The 19919-nt window shown below is 42.3% G+C and overlaps 1 protein-coding gene across 1 annotated transcript in view; it reads left to right on the top strand.

Moving 5' to 3' along the window:
- ROS1 (ROS proto-oncogene 1, receptor tyrosine kinase) overlaps positions 1 to 9227 on the top strand; it is a 112933-nt gene extending 103706 nt beyond the window's left edge. The window contains exon 44 of the mRNA XM_074947578.1: positions 8529 to 9227. Within this exon, the coding sequence (XP_074803679.1) occupies positions 8529 to 8686 (158 nt within the window). The 3' untranslated portion in view covers positions 8687 to 9227. The remainder of the gene's footprint in view (positions 1 to 8528) is intronic.
- The last annotated feature ends 10692 nt before the right edge of the window (positions 9228 to 19919 follow it).

Below are 19919 nucleotides of genomic sequence, written 5' to 3'. Positions count from 1 at the left end.
ACACACACTCGAATATATAAAACCGATTTCTAAAAAACTGACCTCTATAAATTCGACCTTATTCCGTAGTGTAGACATACCCTGTGACTGCTCAGCACCTTTGTGAAGGAGGTCACTAACATTTTAAGTCGGTTTACACTATCTTTTTGGAGGGAAATCTTCCACTACTGTGCTACCAGCATTGCAGCTCCATTGGTGGATAGCAATGGTGGAAGTACAAGTGTAGGCAGGGCACTAGTGACAGTAAGCAGCTTTATTGGGTCATCTTTACCTGTTCTGAGTTGGGTTAGACGCCCCGATGGTAAAAATGCCAGTGCCCTGTGTACACAAGTGCATCCTCTCTTGCTACCTGCTGGTGGAGCTGCACCCGTGTTAGTACACTGGCGGAGATCCTAGAAAATCTAGTGTGCCTTAGTTGGACCATCTATAAAATGGAGATACTAACTCTTACCTGCCTCTTGGGGTGTTGGGAGAATCAGTTAGGTAAGAATTCTAGAGCATCTGGAAGATGTAAACGCCAAGTAAGGCTAGGTATTATTATTATTAGGCCTATCACTTCACTTCCCTCGGCATGTGACTCTTTCTCTTGGAACCAAATCTCCTGGTGACAGTGAGCATTTCTTGGCTGGAGATTTGTAACAGGAGTTTCATTACACACAAAGGCCAACGGTCATGTAACATTTTTGGAAAACAGGTCTCGGATAATTCGTCATGGAACAGACCTTTGGTTTATTTGATTTGGCCTTGGTCTTACCAGCGCTAACATAAATGTGCTTAATTTAGTCACAGCTAAAATGATAGCATGTGTAAACTCAGGATTATTCTTATTAAAAATCACTTCGATATTATGGAGCGTTTGACATTCATAGACTGAGACACTTTCCCTGCCCAAAACAATTTACAACAGAGTAATTAAGGAGTGCTCATTTTAGTTCAGGATCCCGAATTGAATTGCCACCTCTTTCTTAAATCAGCCCCACATATGGAGGTAATATTTGGGTGAATGCTATTTCAGGGGATTTACACTGCAGACAGGTAACTGTTTGAACTGACCTTGGGCACAGAGATCCATGGAAAATCAGGAGACCTACTTGCACATTGCATTGACAGGAGAACTTATCTTTGAAGTTGTAATGACACTACATCAACCCTACAGCCGGGGCTGTGGAGGGAAGCTCATGTGAATGTATCCATACTAGATGCACAAACAAATATGTATCCAGGGTGTCAGGAGGATTAGTGCAGCCCATGCTGAAGCCTGGGCTGTGACATCTTCACTTCTATTTTTAGTGAGCTAACTAAAGCATAGCTAGAGCAGGTATATCTAAACAACCTGCCATTCCCAGCCCTGGCTGCAATGCACCATATACCCGAAGGACATTGAGGACATTAGGCATGCAGGTACCACAGTGAAGGGCACAGTGTAGGATCTAAAGAGAAGCCTGCTGTTGGGGAAGGAGATAGATGAGTGCTACTTTATAACCCCTGACTCTTAGGAGAAATAAGAATATATGTAATAGAGAAGTGTGAATGACATAAAGACCCCAGCAAATATCCAGCCTCTTAAAATACAACTATACAGAAGGATGACATCTAAAACAGACACATTCAGGAGACAAGGTTCTATGCCAAAGTTCCCCAATCTGCAGGGCAAGAAATTAATTAGAAGAGGGGGAGGAAGCAGAGTTCAAAGAAGAGGAGCAGTGAGGAAGAGGATAGCTGTTGGACGCCTGATCTCTCTCCCAGTCCAACTGTATAAATGTCTCCACACCTGCAGAAAAAGCGGCTTGTAGCTCCTGGAAAGCTAGCCACTTTACCTGCCTGCCTCACTGGTGACCGCTAAGAAAGCCAGCTATTGTACACGCAACCTGTCCTTTTTTACATGTCACACAACATCCTATTGGTGACACCAAAATATTGATGTGAGCATGGCAGTGATGCACCAAGAACAATGACCAAATACCAGGGGTTGTTCTTCAGAGGGGAACATGAATCTGACTCTGTAGAATATCCAACTCTAGAGTAAGCACGGCAGTGTGAACATTATAAAGGTGCAGAAGAGAGAACTTCTTTCTGCTCCATTACTCTGAGATTCAGCCTTTAGTCTGTAGCCTTTCGCTGGTCATCCACAACCAAAGTCTTTGTGTTCTTTCCAACAACTACTGCGAGTGCACTGCACTGTGGCAGTTTCGATAATTTAACCAATGTGAGTGGATAGCTTCCCTCCCACAGTTGTTATTTCTATGGTTTTTATCACTGTAGTTTCTGAGTGCCCACAAACAATGAATTTATCCTCACAACACCCTTGTGAGACAGGGAAGCACGGTTATCCCATTGGACTGGGGAACTGAGGTACAGAGTAAAATAAGTGAATTGCCCCAGGTCACATAGGCACAGCCAGGATCAAACCCCAAATTTTCTGAGACCCAGTTCAGTGCCTGAAACATAAGAGCATCCTTCCTCCAATTTCAAAAAGCCTAAATGAAAAGTATCACTAACTACCATGTTAACATTAAGGCCCCAAATTTCTGTCAGCCTCCAGAAATGTACCTGTAGAATTGTCAGGTTTATCCATTTACAGAACAACCTTCTGCATTTGCACATGCAAGCTGGGTGTTTGGTTGTGCCGTTCCCAGACTGCTTCATTTGTGGATGCAAACATGGAGTTTATACCTACGAGTGCAATTGTAGGTTTGCCAATGTCTCAGTCTGCTGGATTGGATACTTAGCAAAGCTGAGGGAGCTGATCAGCTCCCTGCCTTTTAGACCTGGCAGGACTAGTTGGTTATTTATTTATTTGGGACATTTTAACAAGTTTACAAATCCTTGCCAGAAACAAAACAATCATTACAAGAGTTGGCTTTTGTTTATAGAGACCCTGTACTGGAATATGGTCAGCAGATCTATTTTATGGGGCGTTACCATATTACAGACTGAGCATCATTACACCCCCTAGGTCTTTTCTAGTGATTTTATTAAATGGAGTGAAAGCTCTGTGTACCCACTGAACAGACCAGGCGTGTCTACCGAATGTTAATGTTCAAAAACATTGGACAAATGTGCTGGGCTCTTTTTGCAGCTGAATGTACTTTGTCTGAGGAGTATTGAATAGAAGGTAATCAAATATCTAAGTATCTGTCTGTCTGCTGGGCAGCACTAGTTTTGATCAGTGCTCTACTCAGCGCCCACTTCTTGCTCCAGCTGGATGTATCAGGCAAATCTCTAGTTGCTCAAAGTGCCAGTCTGAGCCTCTGCTACTCTGTCCCGTCTAGAAACGGTCCTTCCAGACAGATCAGACACAAGGGTGGGGAAGTTTGAAGAAGGCAGCAATGCCACTGTCCATGGTAAATTATTTTGTGGCTGTATTATTTTCTGTCTTTAGAGCTGGCAAGCCACCACCATTCTTAAATGCTCAATTCACATTTTGAAAAAAAAAAAAAAAGAGTAATAAACTAACCTGCAGGGTGTATGTCATAAGTCTTTTTTCCCCTGAATTCTCTGTTGTTCAGAGGAATGATCAGATCTATTTAAACTTCTCTGCAGTGTTAAAATCTGGGATTAGAGAGCGTAGCATCTGCTGGATGACTAGTAATGGTTTTCAACTCATGTACCTTGTTAAAACCAATCACTCTTACCTGCTATTCTGCACACCTGCCTGTGTTTAAGTAAATCACTTGGACAAGCAGAAGTTTCTCTAAAACAGGTGTGCTGATAAACTACATCACCTAAACCTTGTATCTGGCCTTCTGTGCAGGCTTCTGAAATTCCATTATCCTCTGTTCTATTTAGTTCAGTTAGTGTCTGACCTAAAGCCAAATTAAGTCAATGGAAGGATTCCCATTGATTTCAGTAGGCTTTTATTTCAAGCCCTTTTGCTGTAAAGGTGGATGGCTACAACACTGCATGCAAAAACAGTACAGCACAGAACGGTCATTTCATCTCTGTTTCCTTGCCAATTACTCTTTCATTTCAGAGAGAACAAATAATGGGTACTACTTGGTTAGGGAAACAACAGTCACATCTTCCTTTAGATTTTGAAAAAATACAAAAAGTGATAATTACAATAAGTCATTATAAAGCAGGAGAAGAAATTGTCTTCTGCATTACAGGTATGTACAGTGCGTAGCACAATGGGGCCCTGATCCTTGCTAGGAATTCTTAGATGACAATACATTTTAGTCTAGCAAACCAGTCTGCATCTATCCCTGCTTTGACTGTGGCCCACATTGCGTTTACCAAGAGTGCTTCTTGCATACAGAGGTTTCTCTTGATAAACATCTCTTTGAAAAATGGACTTTAACTTTTTAAGTGTTGCTTTTATTTTTTAAACACTATATAAATGGGTGCACAGCACAGTTGTCCCTTGGCTAAGCAAAATTCTCACTTTTAGCGTCCTTAGGATGACAGAATAGCAAAGCTTAGTGAATCATCCTAAAAACATGTGAGATGATATGCTTGATTAGACAGGAGACACAGATGGATCTCCACTGATATATAATACAGTGTGAAGTATTATAACAGATATATTTTTGTTCTGTTAATACTTGTTACTGAAATACAGTACCTGCACCTCCAGGTAGTCCATAGGTATCAGCATAATACTTTATCTGTAGGAAATACTCCCTCATACTATCATACATGTCTGAGACCGAGAAATCCAAGGTCCCGTAATCAAATTCTTACCCTTAATATTCCTTGAATAAAGATATGTAACTGAATACTTGTCTGGAATATACTCAACTTTATGCTCTCTCTAGAAGCATCTCTTGCTCCCCAACATATGAATAGTTTGGTGTGCATAGAGGTGGTGGGCGAGAGATGTCATCTCAAATAATTATTAAAAAGAAAATAGGAAAGTAACTTTCAATTAGGGAAACAGTGCTAGTCACCATATAAAAACTGTACGATATCAGACAGCTTGTGTTGCGTCTTTATTACAAAATCATTAACAACTAGGGCTAGATACTTAGCTGGTGTAAATTGATATAGCTGCACTGATTTTGCTGGTGCTGCACTGATTTGCACCAGCTCAGGATCTGGCCCCTAAAAATAGTTTCAATGGAAAAAGTAACATTTCTAGGCCAGCTTTAAAAATGTTCTGTTTGCTCCTTCGTCACCAATCACCCCTTCTGCTGATTGATTTCCTCTTATAATTTTGTCATCTCTGAAAATAAAGGATATCAAAAGTTTCTTTAAATAAAACTATACTGAAAGTACACAGAAGATATTTATATAAACTTTATAACTATTTGCACCTTTCCACACCGGATCTCGGAACATTTACTTACATGAACTAATTGCATAACACCCCACAAGGTAGTTAGGGAATATGCCTAGCGATTGCTTCTCCCACCACTGTGGTGGAATGCAGTAGCTATTTAACAGCATTGAACAACACTGCATATCAATTTAGAACAGGAGGTAACTGAAGAATACTGCAGAAATTTGGCAGTGGAAAGTGCAGGGTGAATTAGGAGAGGCCCAATGTAATTAATTCAGCTGCAGTTTGGCCAGGGCGTTGCATTTAACAATGCTTTTCTTGGGAAAAGTGCTAAGGGAGTAAGCGCCCACTGGTGAATCACCCACACCACTACATATAGCATTCAGACGTTGCTTGGAGGTCTCCGATTTGAGTGTTTAACTGGCTCAACCAGGCTTTGCATGTGAAATCTGAAGCGATCACAAAACAAAATTTAATGGCTGCATCTACTCACATATAACCTAGCCTGGGTATAAATCAAACATCTAATGTTAACAATGTTGAAACTAACAAAAAAATCTGACAAGACCCAGGTATAAACCAGCCCCCACCCATATGTCCCTCCCTCTTTGTTCGCTTGAGAACCTAGCAGTTTTCTTTTGCCTCCCAAGGCTTATCCAAACTCAGCTCAGATGCTGGTCTATGGCTTTTCTGGCCTCTAGTGCTGCTTCGGGTGCTCACAGCCTTTTCTCTAATTTCCTGAGGCTTTCCTAACCAGCCATGACTTTCCTGTAATTACAGGTTTCAGAGTAACAGCCGTGTTAGTCTGTATTTGCAAAAAGAAAAGGAGTACTTGTGGCACCTTAGAGACTAACCAATTTATTTGAGCATAAGCTTTTGTGAGCTACAGCTCACTTCATCGGATGCATTCTGTGGAAAGTGTAGAAGATCTTTTTATACACACACACAAAGCATGAAAAAATACCTCCCCCCACCCCACTCTCCTGCTGGTAATAGCTTATCTAAAGTGATCACTCTCCTTACAATGTGTATGATAATCAAGTTGGGCCATTTCCTGCACAAATCCAGGTTCTCTCACCCCCTCACCCCCCTCCAAAAACCACACACGCAAACTCACTCTCCTGCTGGTAATAGCTTATCCAAAGTGACCACTCTCCTTACAATGTGTATGATAATCAAGTTGGGCCATTTCCAGCACAAATCCAGGTTTTCTTCCCCCCCCCACACAAACTCACTCTCCTGCTGGTAATAGCTTATCTAAAGTGACCACTCTCCTTACAATGTGTATGATAATCAAGTTGGGCCATTTCCAGCACAAATCCAGGTTTTCTCACCCCCCCCACCCCCCCCGCCACAAACTCACTCATTCCTGTAATTGTTCATCTGTGTATCCTCTACTGGTCTGTTGGTGCTGTAATGATCCAGGTTAGCTTTTCTTGCCTTGCTAAGCTCACCTATGCAAAAGGTGACCGCTGGACTCAGTAACTTGACATATTAGCATATATTTCTCAGCTTGTACATTAGTGTATAAGGTGCAAAGTTTTCATTGGTGTCTTCACCTGGAATGTTGTGCCAACAGAAGAATAAATAGAGGCAAATGGAAAGAGCATACACATTTAACCATGTGTAAAACTTCAATGTGTAAACATGGCAAAGCATCAGTTCTGTAGTGGTTTTGTAACTAGTTGCTGTCATGACATAAAGTAAGGTATATTTAACAGGGTTGTATTGTTTCCCTGGCTTTGTACACTATATTGAATGCTTCTGCAAAATAGTGTTTCTTCTTATTTTGTCTCCAAAGCTAAAAGATTAAAAACAAGGCAAGAAGTTAGTTGCAAGATGTCTTTTTTTTTTTCTTTAATGGGAGTCACAGTGGCATGTCAGCTAAGGAGAAAATTATATTTTGTATGTTCTGTGATCCTTCAGGACTGATGGGGAAAGAATTAGTAATGTATCTATATATCTGGTAAAAATATCCCAGTGACTTCATGCTCACATTTCTGTAACCATCACCTCATCAGCTCCAGATACTTATACAGGAAACAAATCCGAATGCTCCTCTAGTGTTCTATACTTAGGCTGGTCAGCCGGCATATGTCTGGTCCGTAAATACCTGGTTGTACTTGGAAGTCCTTATTTTAAGGTTTCCCTCTTAAGAGTTTGTTGAGAATATGCCCTCAGTGTGTAGCCAACATGCCTATTCCAGGGCAGCTTGCCCCTGAGGGTTTCCATTAGGTGCTCTATTAAGCAAAAAACCAAATACAAAGAAGAGCCACATTGGTGGGTGAAATCTCAATGAGGATTGGCTTACTAAATATTGCCATAATGACCCTGAACTGACAAAGAGTGTATCAAATGATTGTTCTTAGCTGTCAGTCATCACAGTACATCAACATAGTTTGATCTGTCTCCAAACTTTCCTCCTCTCAGTAGGGTTCTTAAATTAAACTTCTTTTTTCTGATAATCTTTCCGAATTGACTGTATCATGTGGACCCGACTCACTTCTGAGTTCTTCATAGTACAGAGAAGGATTAAAAAAAGCTGGTGAATCAACATGAATAATTAAATGTCCTCTGGGTAGAACAGCGCAATGCTTGTGGTTCTGAAGTGTAGATAAACCTGGATGTCACATGCTTCATTTTCATATAGATGAACCTGGGTGTCATATGCTTTATTTTCCAGTAATGAAATAAAGTAAGTAGGTATCTAATAAAAAAGGGTATGTGTTACTAAGAATAAATACCCAGAATAACAGCAATGATAACTCAAGCCTTTTAGTTATTCAGTTATTTTTCAGGTTTTAAAAGATATGCCCATCCCTGGTTCTGGGCACATGTGCAAATGTAAGCAATACAAAGTTGGAATAAAAACTGTAAATTAAAGTAATCAGAAATGGACAAAACCTATTAAGTTATATGTTTCTGCCCCTAGAAGCACAGTAGAGAATGCATCAATCTGTACTTTACTTGACCTTTTGCCAGTAGGGAAGAACCTGCCTAAATGGTGGGACAGTTTTGGTTAGAAGTAGGGTCCAAGAGGTTTCGAACATTCTTGCCATATGCACACAGTCTTTCCTACCAGGAAAGGCAAATCACTTATTTATAACTGTATTACTGTCCTTTTCAGCATGAGTGGTGATGAATTTTTTGTTTCAGGATATAATCCAGGCATGCTGCAGTAGAGAATAAATGCAAGCTGTCACTCCTTCTGTGGTCGCTAGATTCACTTTCTCTACCTGCTGCTTGACTCTCTTTGCCTTCTAATGGTGCATTTGAATTGGTAGTAAAACAGCAGCCTTTCTTTCAGATGCAGATGATGATGCTCCGTGTACAGATTCGGAAAGTACTCTTTCAGCTGCATTAATGGAAACCAGAAACATCGAAGGCTTAAATTATTTGGTACTAGTCACAGAAAACAAACAAGATCAAGAAAACAGAGATTCAAATGAGCTGGGTGAAATCTGATTCCTTCAGTCTGAGGAAAGAAGAGAAGGCACCAGTGCAGATGAAGAAATAAGCAAAGGAAAATATCCTGCACTCTGCCATATTTTCAGCAGTCCTGAAGGTGTGAACTATGCCTCTGATAATGACGAGTGATCTGATAGGTTTATTTTCAGGTTAAGTACCTTGCAAGCATGTGTCTCTTGTCAAAATTAGAGATATCATCTGGGGTTTTATTTAAAAAACTGTAACGACTAAAAATACTGGAAAATATTGCAAAGGAATTAATGATATATAACAGAATAGTAACCCAGTGACATAGGAGTTCTTGGATCAAGAATTCCTGAATTTTATGGCCCCTTGGGTATTTCATATGAACTAGGTTAATTGGACATGTAATCAGATGAGAAGTGATTTTAAAATGAAATTTTGGCACACATGCAATCAGGCTCGAAAGAGAGCAATGATGTGCTATTTCGTATATTACAGGAGTGGCCATCTGCGGCTTACGAGCCACATTTGGCTCTTTTACAGTTAAAGTGTGGCTTATGCAGCCCCTCCCCGACCCCCCATAGCTCCCATTCTCTGCTTACCAGACTGGGAAAGTGGAGCTCAGGGCTTCTCCCCTGTGGTGGGGTGGGGGGACTAAAGGCTTCTGCCCAGTGGAGAGGGGGTCCTAAGGGCTTCAGCACCGCAGAAGGTGCCTGCTGGGGGTCGGGGCTTCAACCCTGAAGGAGGCACCTTCCAGCAGCAGCGGGATTGAAGCCCATAGCCTCACCACCCTGCTGCAGAGCGGAAGCCCTGAGCCCTGGCAGGTGCACCCAGCTCTCAGCCATCTGAGGTTTATCGTATGCAGCTCAGAGGGTCAGTAAGTTTGGCCACCCCGATATGTTATAAAGCTGGTTCTTGCTGGCTTATGGCTTATGGCAACAATATTGCCTGAAATTTGGCCCACATTTAGATTTTTGTAAAAACAAGCTTTTGCAAAATATAAGAAAAATGTCATTGTTTTTATTTATTTTTTTCAAATTCCAGTTGAAACAGCTGCAATCAGAGATCAGCCCACTGGCTGTGCATCATTGGGTATAGCTTAGTTTATTTCTTAATTTAAAAGAAAAGACTTTGGAACCATTAAGTTGTGCAATAGTTTTTCTGTGAATCTACATGATCCTATTTTTGTTACCTCCTCCTTTTGTTTGTCACAATTAGTGTGTCTTGTTTCATGTCCGGTTGTAAGTTCTGCAGGACAGAGGCTGTCTCTTACAATGTATTTGTACTATGGATAGCACCAATGGGGTATGCAGGGACTGGGACAATGCAGGGGTACAACAGATCAGGTTAACAGACCCTGATGCAAGACCTTAGATCAGAAGATGTCAATATCCTTTTCTGTATTTGGAAATCAAACCAAACTGTTTGACAAGTTTTCCAAATGGAATGTACTGACTAAAAAGTGTGGATAGTCAATTGGGACCATAACTATAATTGAATGAGTTAGACAGAGTTATTAAATGGCATCTCTTGCATTATTTATCTATTAGCGGTTACAATATCCTGTTTTCATGCAAATATATTTAGTAATAAAGGACACAGGAGAGAAATAAAGAAAACATGGTATATGGGCAGAGTTCTTTTGAAACAAAGAGCCAAATCCTCAGCTAGTGTGTAACTCCATTGAAGTCTGGCCCAATATGTTTAAGTGAGTAGAACAAGGTGTTAAAATTCTGGCCTTCTAAGAGATTATTACAAAATAAATACAGAAAATCTATTTTTAAAGTACCTGTCAAAGCCACTATAAATGATCGTTAAGAGTAGGTGATTACAACTAAACTTGAAACCCTGACCTGGTGATGCTGACAGAAAACTGTAAAACTTCTAGCACTTTTTTCCAGATTATGTTCACTGGATAAGAAAAGTGTATATTTTGCTTTCTCTTAATATGTTGGCTGATGAGCATTTTATATACATTGCTCCCATTTGGATAACCTTGAAATAATAAGTAATAGAATCTTTACATTAGGATTCTAAAGTGTAGACAGCGAGTCCCCCGCCGCCAGTCCTGCTAACACATGTGGGTAACTTAACGCCCAGGAATAACTCCCTTTCATTCAATAGCATCACTCAAATGCAGCAAGGGCCTGCCTGAGCCAAAGATCATTGAAATTGATGGAAAAGATCTCCCATTGATGTCAGTGGGTTTTGCTTCAGGCCCAAAGTTATTCACAAATATGGCATTCACAGGATTGGGGGGCTTGGTTTGGAGGAGCAGGGCTTGACCCTGCCAGTGGTGCAGGACACTGCCAGGGGTACCACTACACAGATGGGATCCTCAGAAGCACCGAGCATGGTGTGGTGACCCTATCACTGAGGATCCCTAGTTGCCCCTGATGTGGAGAGCTCTGCACACTTGACCACCCCCCAACCTGCTCTGCAGGAGTGCTCAGAGGACAGAAGGGGTGGGGCAAGAGGGTAGAGGCAGGACATGGAACCCACCATCCAAAATCAAATTCCCCTGTGCTTACTGGCTGAAAGTGTAGGGGCCAACCATACAGACAGGGAACTGCAGGAACCCAGCTGTTGCACCACGAGCACCATGGCCCCAAGCCCAGGTAGCTCTGCTGGAGAAGAAGTGTATCTGAAGGTTGGCCAACCAATGGTGTGTCTATCTCAGCCAGATGGAGCGGTGACCCCAGACACAATCCCCCTTGCTGCACTGTTTTGAAGCCATGTGCCTCTCTGTGGCATGGGCATCCGTTGCTGTGTGGGCAGATCCTTGTGTGCGGGCTGTCTTTGGACTGCATGCTGCTCTGCTGGCTGCTCATCTCACTCCCATGGTGTCCACTTGGTTGGTGATGCCCTAGGACCTATGCAGCAGCAGGATTAATTCCCTAACTAGTGCAGGATTGGGTGACAAGAAGTTGTGCTGCACAGCCTTGAGCAAGTCACTTCACTTCTCTTTCCCTCACTTCTCCCATCTGTAAAATGTGAATAATAAAACTGAACTATTTCACAGTGATGTGATGAGGTTTTATTCCTTGATATTTATACAGGGCTTTGAACATGTGACGTGTTACAGAAACGCAAATTGATAGGCGGCATAGGGAGTTTGTATAGTGCACATTTTCAGTAGAGTAAAGCAAAAATTCTGAGAAGAGGTGCAGAAGAATGGATTTTCTTTGAATGAAGCTAGAAAGAAAGATCTATAATCAATAATCCATGGTTCTGCGTGTCCTAGCAGATGAAAATGTCTTCTCAGTGCCATTTTCCCCAACGGTACAGTGTGCTGCTTCAAATCTAGCGAATGTCTGTTGGGACTGAAAATCACTGCTGCTGGATGACTGGTCAGTGGCCTATGCAAACTAAATTGGTGGTTCAGTCCCGTTCGTACAGCATAGCTATCTACGTTACAAAGACACTATAGACTGCGTTGGTGACAATCATCAGAGGGGCAAAGAGAATAATTTATCTTCTTAGCTTTAGAGCCACACTCCTGGCTTGTTATCTGGGTGCGGAGGAAACTGCCACTGCCGGTGCTGTACTTGTCTCTGAACTGTACCACCTCCAGCTGTGAGAGAGGAAGGTAAAAATGGAGTAGAAACCTTAACCCTAAATGTATTGGGTTTTGAGGCTAGAAATCAAAACGTCAAAGTAAGTTTAAGTGTGTTAATGAGCTTTTAAGCAAATGCTATTTTTGAAGGAGGAAAAGAATCCTTCATGGCACATATGAGATGCTTGTTATCTAAGTTAGAGAGGAACTGGGATAGCCATTATGTGCTATAGTGGTAGAAGAGGTTCAGTCTCCAAACACAAATTACTGTTTCTCTTGACCTCCTCTGTTTAAGACACTCCAGTGTGCTTGGCATAAAATACAATATACACAGTAGAAATTACATTATGGAGAAGTACTTGATGAACATATGTAGTTCCCACTTTCTTTGACTTTCAATATCTGGGCTGTTTTAGATAGTAGACCACTTTATGGACTAAGGGGCAGATTTCTAACGAGGCACCTAATTCCCATTCATTTCCATGGGAGTTACACATTTAAATAGCTTTAAAAATCTGGCCTTAAATATCTGCACTTTTTATTCAAATCAAAATTGTCTTGAAATTAAAGGATTGCAAAAGGGTATCTGCAAGTACAAATATCCTAGGGCTTGATGCTGCAAGGTGCTGAGCACTCTGGCCCAATCCAGCAATCAGTAGGACTCCTTACATAATTAAGGTTAAGCACAGAATCATAGAAATGTAGGGCTGGAAGGGACCTCGAGAAGTCATCAGGTCCAGTCCCTGGTGCTGTAGCGGGACCAAATAAACCTAGACCATCCCTGAAAGATGTTTGTCCAACCTGTTCTTTAAAATCTCCAATGATGGGGATTCAACAACCTCCCTTGGAAGCCTATTCCAGAGTTTAACTATTCTTATAATTGGCAAGTTTTTCCTAATATCTAATCTAAATCTCCCTTGCTCCAGATTAAGGCCATTATTTCTTGTTCTACTTTCAGTAGACATGGCAAACAATTGATCTCCATCCTCTTTATAACAGCCCTTCACATATCTCAGTTCCTTCCTAAGTCTTCTTGAGACTAAACATGCTCAGTTTTGTTTAACCTTTCCCCCTAGGGCAGATTTTTCTCAACCTTTTATCATTTTTGTTGCTCTCCTCTGGACTCTCTCTAATTTGTCTACATCTTTCCTAAAATGTGGCACCTAGAATTGGACACAATATTCTTGCTGAGGCCTCACCCATGCCAAGTAGAGCAGGACAATTACCTCCTGTGTCTTACGTACAATACGCCTGTTAATGCAACCCAGGTTTTTTTGTAGCTGCATCATATTATTGACTCTCATTCAAACTGTAATTCTCTGTAACCCCCAGATCCTTTTCAGCAGTCCTACCAGATAGCTAATGTACTCAGTGCTTTTTTTGCCTCTATCTTCACGAACAAGGTCAGCTCCCAGACTACTGCACTGGGCAGCACAGCATGGGGAGGAGGTGGCCAGCCCTCTGTGAAGGAAGAAGTGGTTCGGGACTATTTAGAAAAACTGGACGTGCACAAGTCCATGGGGCTGGATGCATTGCATCCGAGAGTGCTAAAGGAATTGGCGGATGTGATTGCAGAGCCATTGGCCATTATCTTTGAAAACTCATGGCGATTGGGGGAAGTCCCGGAAGACTGGAAAAAGGCTAATGTAGTGCCAATCTTTAAAAAAGGGAAGAAGGAGGATCCTGGGAACTACAGACCAGTCAGCCTCACCTCAGTCCCCAGAAAAAATCATGGAGCATGTCCTCAAGGAATCAATTCTGAAGCACTTAGACGAGAGGAAAGTGATCAGGAACAGTCAGTATGGATTCACCAAGGGCAAGTCATGCCTGACTAATCTAATTGCCTTCTATGATGAGATAACTGGTTCTGTGGATGAAGGGAAAGCAGTGGACGTGTTATTCCTCGACTTTAGCAAAGCTTTAGACACGGTCTCCCACAGTATTCTTGTCAGCAAGTTAAAGAAGTATGGGCTGGATGGATGCACTACAAGGTGGGTAGAAAGTTGGCTAGATTGTCAGGCTCAACAGGTAGTGATCAATGGCTCCATGTCTAGTTGGCAGCCGGTATCTAGCGGAGTGCCCCAAGGGTCGGTCCTGGGGCCGGTTTTGTTCAATATCTTCATAAATGATCTGGAGGATGGTGTGGATTGCACCCTCAGCAAGTTTGCAGATGACACTAAACTGGGAGGAGTGGTAGATACGCTGGAGGGTAGGGATAGGATACAGAGGGACTTAGACAAATTGGAGGATTGGGCCAAAAGAAATCTGATGAGGTTCAACAAGGACAAGTGCAGAGTCCTGAACTTAGGATGGAAGAATCCCATGGACCGCTACAGACTAGGGACCGAATGGCTAGGCAGCAGCTCTGCAGAGAAGGACCTAGGGGTGACAGTGGACGAGAAGCTGGATATGAGTCAGCAGTGTGCCCTTGTTGCCAAGAAGGCCAATGGCATTTTGGGCTGTATAAGTAGGGGCATTGCCAGCAGATCGAGGGACATGATTGTTCCCCTCTATTCGACATTGGTGAAGCCTCATCTGGAGTACTGTGTCCAGTTTTGGGCCCCACACTACAAGAAGAATGGGGAGAAATTGGAGAGAGTCCAGCGAAGGGCAACAAAAATGATTAGGGGTCTGGAACACATGACTTATGAGGAGAGGCTGATGGAACTGGGATTGTTTAGTCTACGGAAGAGAAGAATGAGGGGGGATTTGATAGCTGCTTTTAACTACCTGAAAGGTGGATCCAAAGAGGATGGATCTAGACTATTTTCAGTGATAGCAGATGACAGGACAGGGAGTAATGGTCTCAAGTTGCAGTGGGGGAGATTTAGGTTGGATATTAGGAAAAACTTTTTCACTAGGAGGGTGGTGAAACACTGGAATGCGTTACCTAGGGAGGTGGTGGAATCCCTTTCCTTAGAAGTTTTTAAGGTCAGGCTTGACAAAGCCCTGGCTGGGATGATTTAGTTGGGATTGGTCCTGCTCTGGGCAGGGGGTTGGACTAGATGGCCACCAGAGGTCCCTTCCAACTCTGTTATTCTATGATTCTATAGCCAGTTTTTCCCTGTCTTGTAGTTGTACATTTGATTTTTCATTACTATGGGCAGTGTTTTGGACTTATCTTTACCAAATTTCATCTCGTTGAATTCAGACCAATTCTCCCATTTGTCAAGGTCTTTTAAAACTCTAATCTTGTCCTCTAAAGTGCTTGCTACCACTCCCAGCTTGGTGTCAACTGAAAATTTTATAAACATATTCTCCATTCCAGAATGGGGCTATGGTTGGGTGGCTATTTCCTGCTGTTGGCTGCTGCTGCCCTGGTCAGGAAAGGGGCTTGGGCCTGGCTGCTTTTTGCTATGGCTGGTTGGACTTCTGGCCCCTAGCTGGGTGTCTAGTTCTGGCTGCTCCTTGCCCCTTGGTGGGAGGACTTTGTAGTCAGGCCGTCGCTCCCTAGCTGATGAGCGGGAGCACCTCTGGGTCTAGCTCTTCTAGGTCCCTGCAGTCAGGAGAGCACTGTCTAGTGTTGCTTTAGCCAGAGTTGTATGGAAACAGGACGTTAATCCTCCTGGGTGGGTGTCTGTGATTAGAGTCTTCACCATAGAGATCAGGCCTAAAGCAGCTGTAGCCATCCAGAGACAGCCTGAAGTGTCTCCTCAGTTCTCCAGATCAGGAGTGTAAACCTCCCGACCAGAATAGGAGACTTCAGAGATCTGGTTAAGTGTTCTGACAAGTACAGTACAGGTGGTCCCCTTGTGGGCGGACAGCACTTGTGTGAGCTCTTGTAGACAAATTACCCCGTGACACCATTAACATTGTCTCATTTCTAATGAGCAAATACCCTGAAAATTATTTGTTGAGTAGGAAATTCCAAAAGCAGCTACCCTCCCTTCACACCCCAGCCCAGCAATTTCAGTACTTTAGACTGCAGTTGGGGTCCTGCAACATGAGGCCTGGTCCAAAGAGGTGCTAAGCACACAAAACATCTGCACCCTAAAGCAGTCTGCATTAGTAGCAAGACTCACTTGATACCAACACCCTCGCCTCTGACAGAGGTCAACTGCAGCCATGTCCAGTATGCTGCAGGATGAAGATCTCCCCTTCCTCTGACACCACTAGCAGACATGGGCATATTTCCATAAGAGGAAAAAGAGGATTTAAAAACAATCACCAGTGATATTTTTTAAAAAAGTTTTGCCTATAATTCTGCTTCATAGATTTGTAGATATTAAAGCCAGAAGAAACCAATTAGATCATCTAGTCTGATCTCCTGCATAACATGGTTCACTGAATTTCATCCAGCTACCCTTTACTGAGCCCAATAACTTGTCTTTAACTAAAACATATCTTTCATAAATGATCTGGAAAAAGGGGTAAATAGTGAGGTGGCAAAATTTGCAGATGATACAAAACTACTCAAGATAATTAAGTGCCAGGCAGACTGCGAAGAGCTACAGAAGGCTCTCTCAAAACTAGGTGACTGGGCAACAAAATGGCAGATGAAATTCAACATGGATAAATTCAAAGTAATGCACATTGGAAAACATAATCCCAACTATACATATAAAATGATGGGGTCTAAATTAGCTGTTACCAGTCAGGAAAGAGATCTTGGAGTCATTGTGGATAGTTTTCTGAAAACACCCACTCAATGTGCAGCGGCAGTCAAAAAAGCTAAAAGAATGTTGGGAATTGTTAAGAAAGGGATAGATAATAAAACAGAAAATATCATATTGCCTCTCTATAAATCCCTGGTATGCCCACATCTTGAATACTGCATGCAGATGTGATCGCCCCATCTCAAGATATATTGGACTTGGAAAGTGTTCAGAAAAGGGCAGCAAAAAATTATTAGGGGTATGGAATGGCTGCCATATGAGGAGAGATTAATAAGACTGGGACTTTTCACCTTGGAAAAGAGATGAGTAAGTGGGGATATGATAGAGGTCTACAAATCATGACTGGTATGGAGAAAGTAAATAAGGAAGTGTTATTTACTCCTTTTCATAACACAAGGAATAGGGGCCACCAAATGAAATTAATAGGCAGCAGGTTTAAAACAAACAAAAGGAAGTATTTTTTCACACAGTGCACAGTCAACCTGTGGGACTCCTTGCCAGAGGATGTTGTGAAGGCCAAGACTATAACAGGGTTCAAAAAAGAACTAGATAAATTCATATCGGATAGGTCCCATCAGTGCTATTAGCCAGGATGGGCAGGGATGGTGTCCCTAGCCTCTGTTTGCCAGAAGCTGGGAATGAGCGACAGGGGATGGATCACTTGATGATTACTTCTTCTGTGCATTCCGTCTGGGGCACCTGGCATTGGCCACTGTCGGAAGACAGGATACTGGGCTAGATGGATCTTTGGTCTGACCCAGTATAGCTGTTCTTATGTTCATAGATTCATAGACCAGAAGTGACCATTGTGATCATCTAATCTGACTTCCTGTATAACAAAGGCCATAGAAGTTCCCGCAAATAATTCCTAGGTCATATCTTTTAGAAAAACATCTGATCTTGATTTAAAAATAATCAGTGATGAAATAGCCTTTGGTAAGTTGTTCCAGTGATTAATTACTCTCACTGTTAAAGATTTAATTCTTATTTCCAGTCTCAATTTGTCTAACTTCATCTTCCAGCCACTGCATCATGATATACCTTTCTCTGCTAGATGGAAGAGTCCATTATTAAATATTTGTTCCCCATGTAGGTACATATAGACTGTGATCAAGTCACCCCTTAACCTTCTCTTTGTTAAGCTAAATAGATTGAGCTCCTTAAGGCTATCTTCCAGAAAGGCACCCAGTCTTGCTTTGAAGGCATCAAGAGATGGAAAATCCACCACTTCCTGTGGAGTTTGTTCCAACAGTTAATTGCCTTCACTGTTAAAAATTTCACTTGAACTATCATGCCATGTTTCATAACACTCTGTATAGCCATTCTGGTGTGATAACTGCCCCAGATGCAGAGCCAGAGCTGTGCCATATTACCTGTGGGAACCCCCTGGGGCTTGCTCTGTCTAACCAGTGCACTCTGACCAAGATTCTTCTTCTGAAGGATAACACTGATACAGGGTTACTATATTCTGACTCCCAACTTCATTGAAGTCCAATTTTAAACTCTCTCCTGAACCACCAGCCTTTCAGCTAAGATCAGGAGCATTATCAATCAATATCTGATACATCTTGTGTCTGGGGCAATCCCCAACCCTTGGTGTGGATGAAGGGGTTCTCAGATTGTCATAAGAGGTATCATGTCTTAATAGCCATGTTGTCTTGTGGAACACTTGTCACCTACTTGTTTCCATTAGTGATCCCCATGGCAACTGAAGAAGTTGCTTATGTGAAAAAGTAACATTAGAAAAGTATGTGAAGGTGTCTTTATTGTGATAAGTGTTTTGCCCTTTTTTAACTGTTATTATGCTGCCTCATTTTGCCCTTCATTTAATTTTCCCTGTCTGTGTGTTCTGTGCCTACCTCTCCTTATGCTCCTTTGCATATGCGTCTCTTTGGCCTGGTCCCCTTCCTCTCCCCCTGAACAAGCTTCTCTACAACTTGTTTTTTCTGCTTCCCCAGACATGTTGTCCATCTTCTCCCCTGGCTGGCTGTTTCATTCCCTTTTCCGCTGGCTCCTCTGGTTTCCTGCTGGTGGCAGATAGCTCCATTTCCACTGGTGGATGTCATTCCTGAACACATCTCCTTTTTCCATCCCCTTTTCTGGAAGCACCTATACTGCTTCTTCATTGTTTCCAGGTGCATTTACAGGCATCCAGGAGCTTTTTCTTTTGTAATGAAGAACCTGGACATCTATGGAAAGAACTCCAAAAAAAGGAGGAGAATGAATTAAGTTTTTATAGCTCAGGAATTATTGGATGCCCATGCACCTACCCACACACCTGCTTTCATTACCTGCAGCTTCCAGTCCAAGGTAGCTGTGCCAGACAGAAGTCCGTCTTTGAGTTAGGGATCTGGGTCCAGATCCTCAGAGATATTTAGGCACCTACTCCCATTGATTTCAATAGGAGTTAGGCAAATAAATACATTTGAGGATCTGGGCCTGGTTCTCCATTGCCTCCTTTCTTTACATTTAACAAAACATGTAAACACTGAGAGGCAGTATTGTTCAGGAGATTAAGCACTGGGCTACAAATCAGTTCTAAGCCCAACTCTGACAAGGATTCACTGTATGGGTTTGGGCAAGCCACCTAATTTCTCTGCTGCAGTATTGCTATCTAGAAAGTGTGGCTAATAACATTTATGATTGCCAACCTTAAAAGTACGTTGTGGTAGTTAACCAATGTCTGTAAATTGCTTTTTAAATTAAAAGTGCTGTAGTATCTGTAGCTATTGTGATGAAATTGTTAAACAGTAAAATTTAAATGACATAATTCCTAACTCCTAAAGAAGGGGGGAGGGATAGCTTAGTGGTTTGGGCATTGGCCTGCTGAACCCAGGGTTGTGAGTTCAATCCTTGAGGGGGCCATTTAGGGATGGGGCAAAAAGTGGGGATTGGTCTTGCTTTGAGCAGGGCCTTTGGACTAGATGACCTCCTGAGGTCCCTTCCAACCCTGATATTCTATGATACGCTAATTTCAATCAGTCCAAGACAATGGATTATTCTGCACCAGCCAGCAACATAGATCTCTGTTTCCCTCTATTTCCTGTGGATATTTCGGGGGCAGGTGTGGGTGTGTTCTGGGACAGCACCACCT

Source organism: Natator depressus, chromosome 3 (genome assembly GCF_965152275.1).
Source record: "Natator depressus isolate rNatDep1 chromosome 3, rNatDep2.hap1, whole genome shotgun sequence".
NCBI classification, from domain to species: domain Eukaryota; kingdom Metazoa; phylum Chordata; order Testudines; family Cheloniidae; genus Natator; species Natator depressus.
Note: the sequence above shows the minus strand (reverse complement) of the source record. Positions and strands in the feature narration are given on the sequence as shown.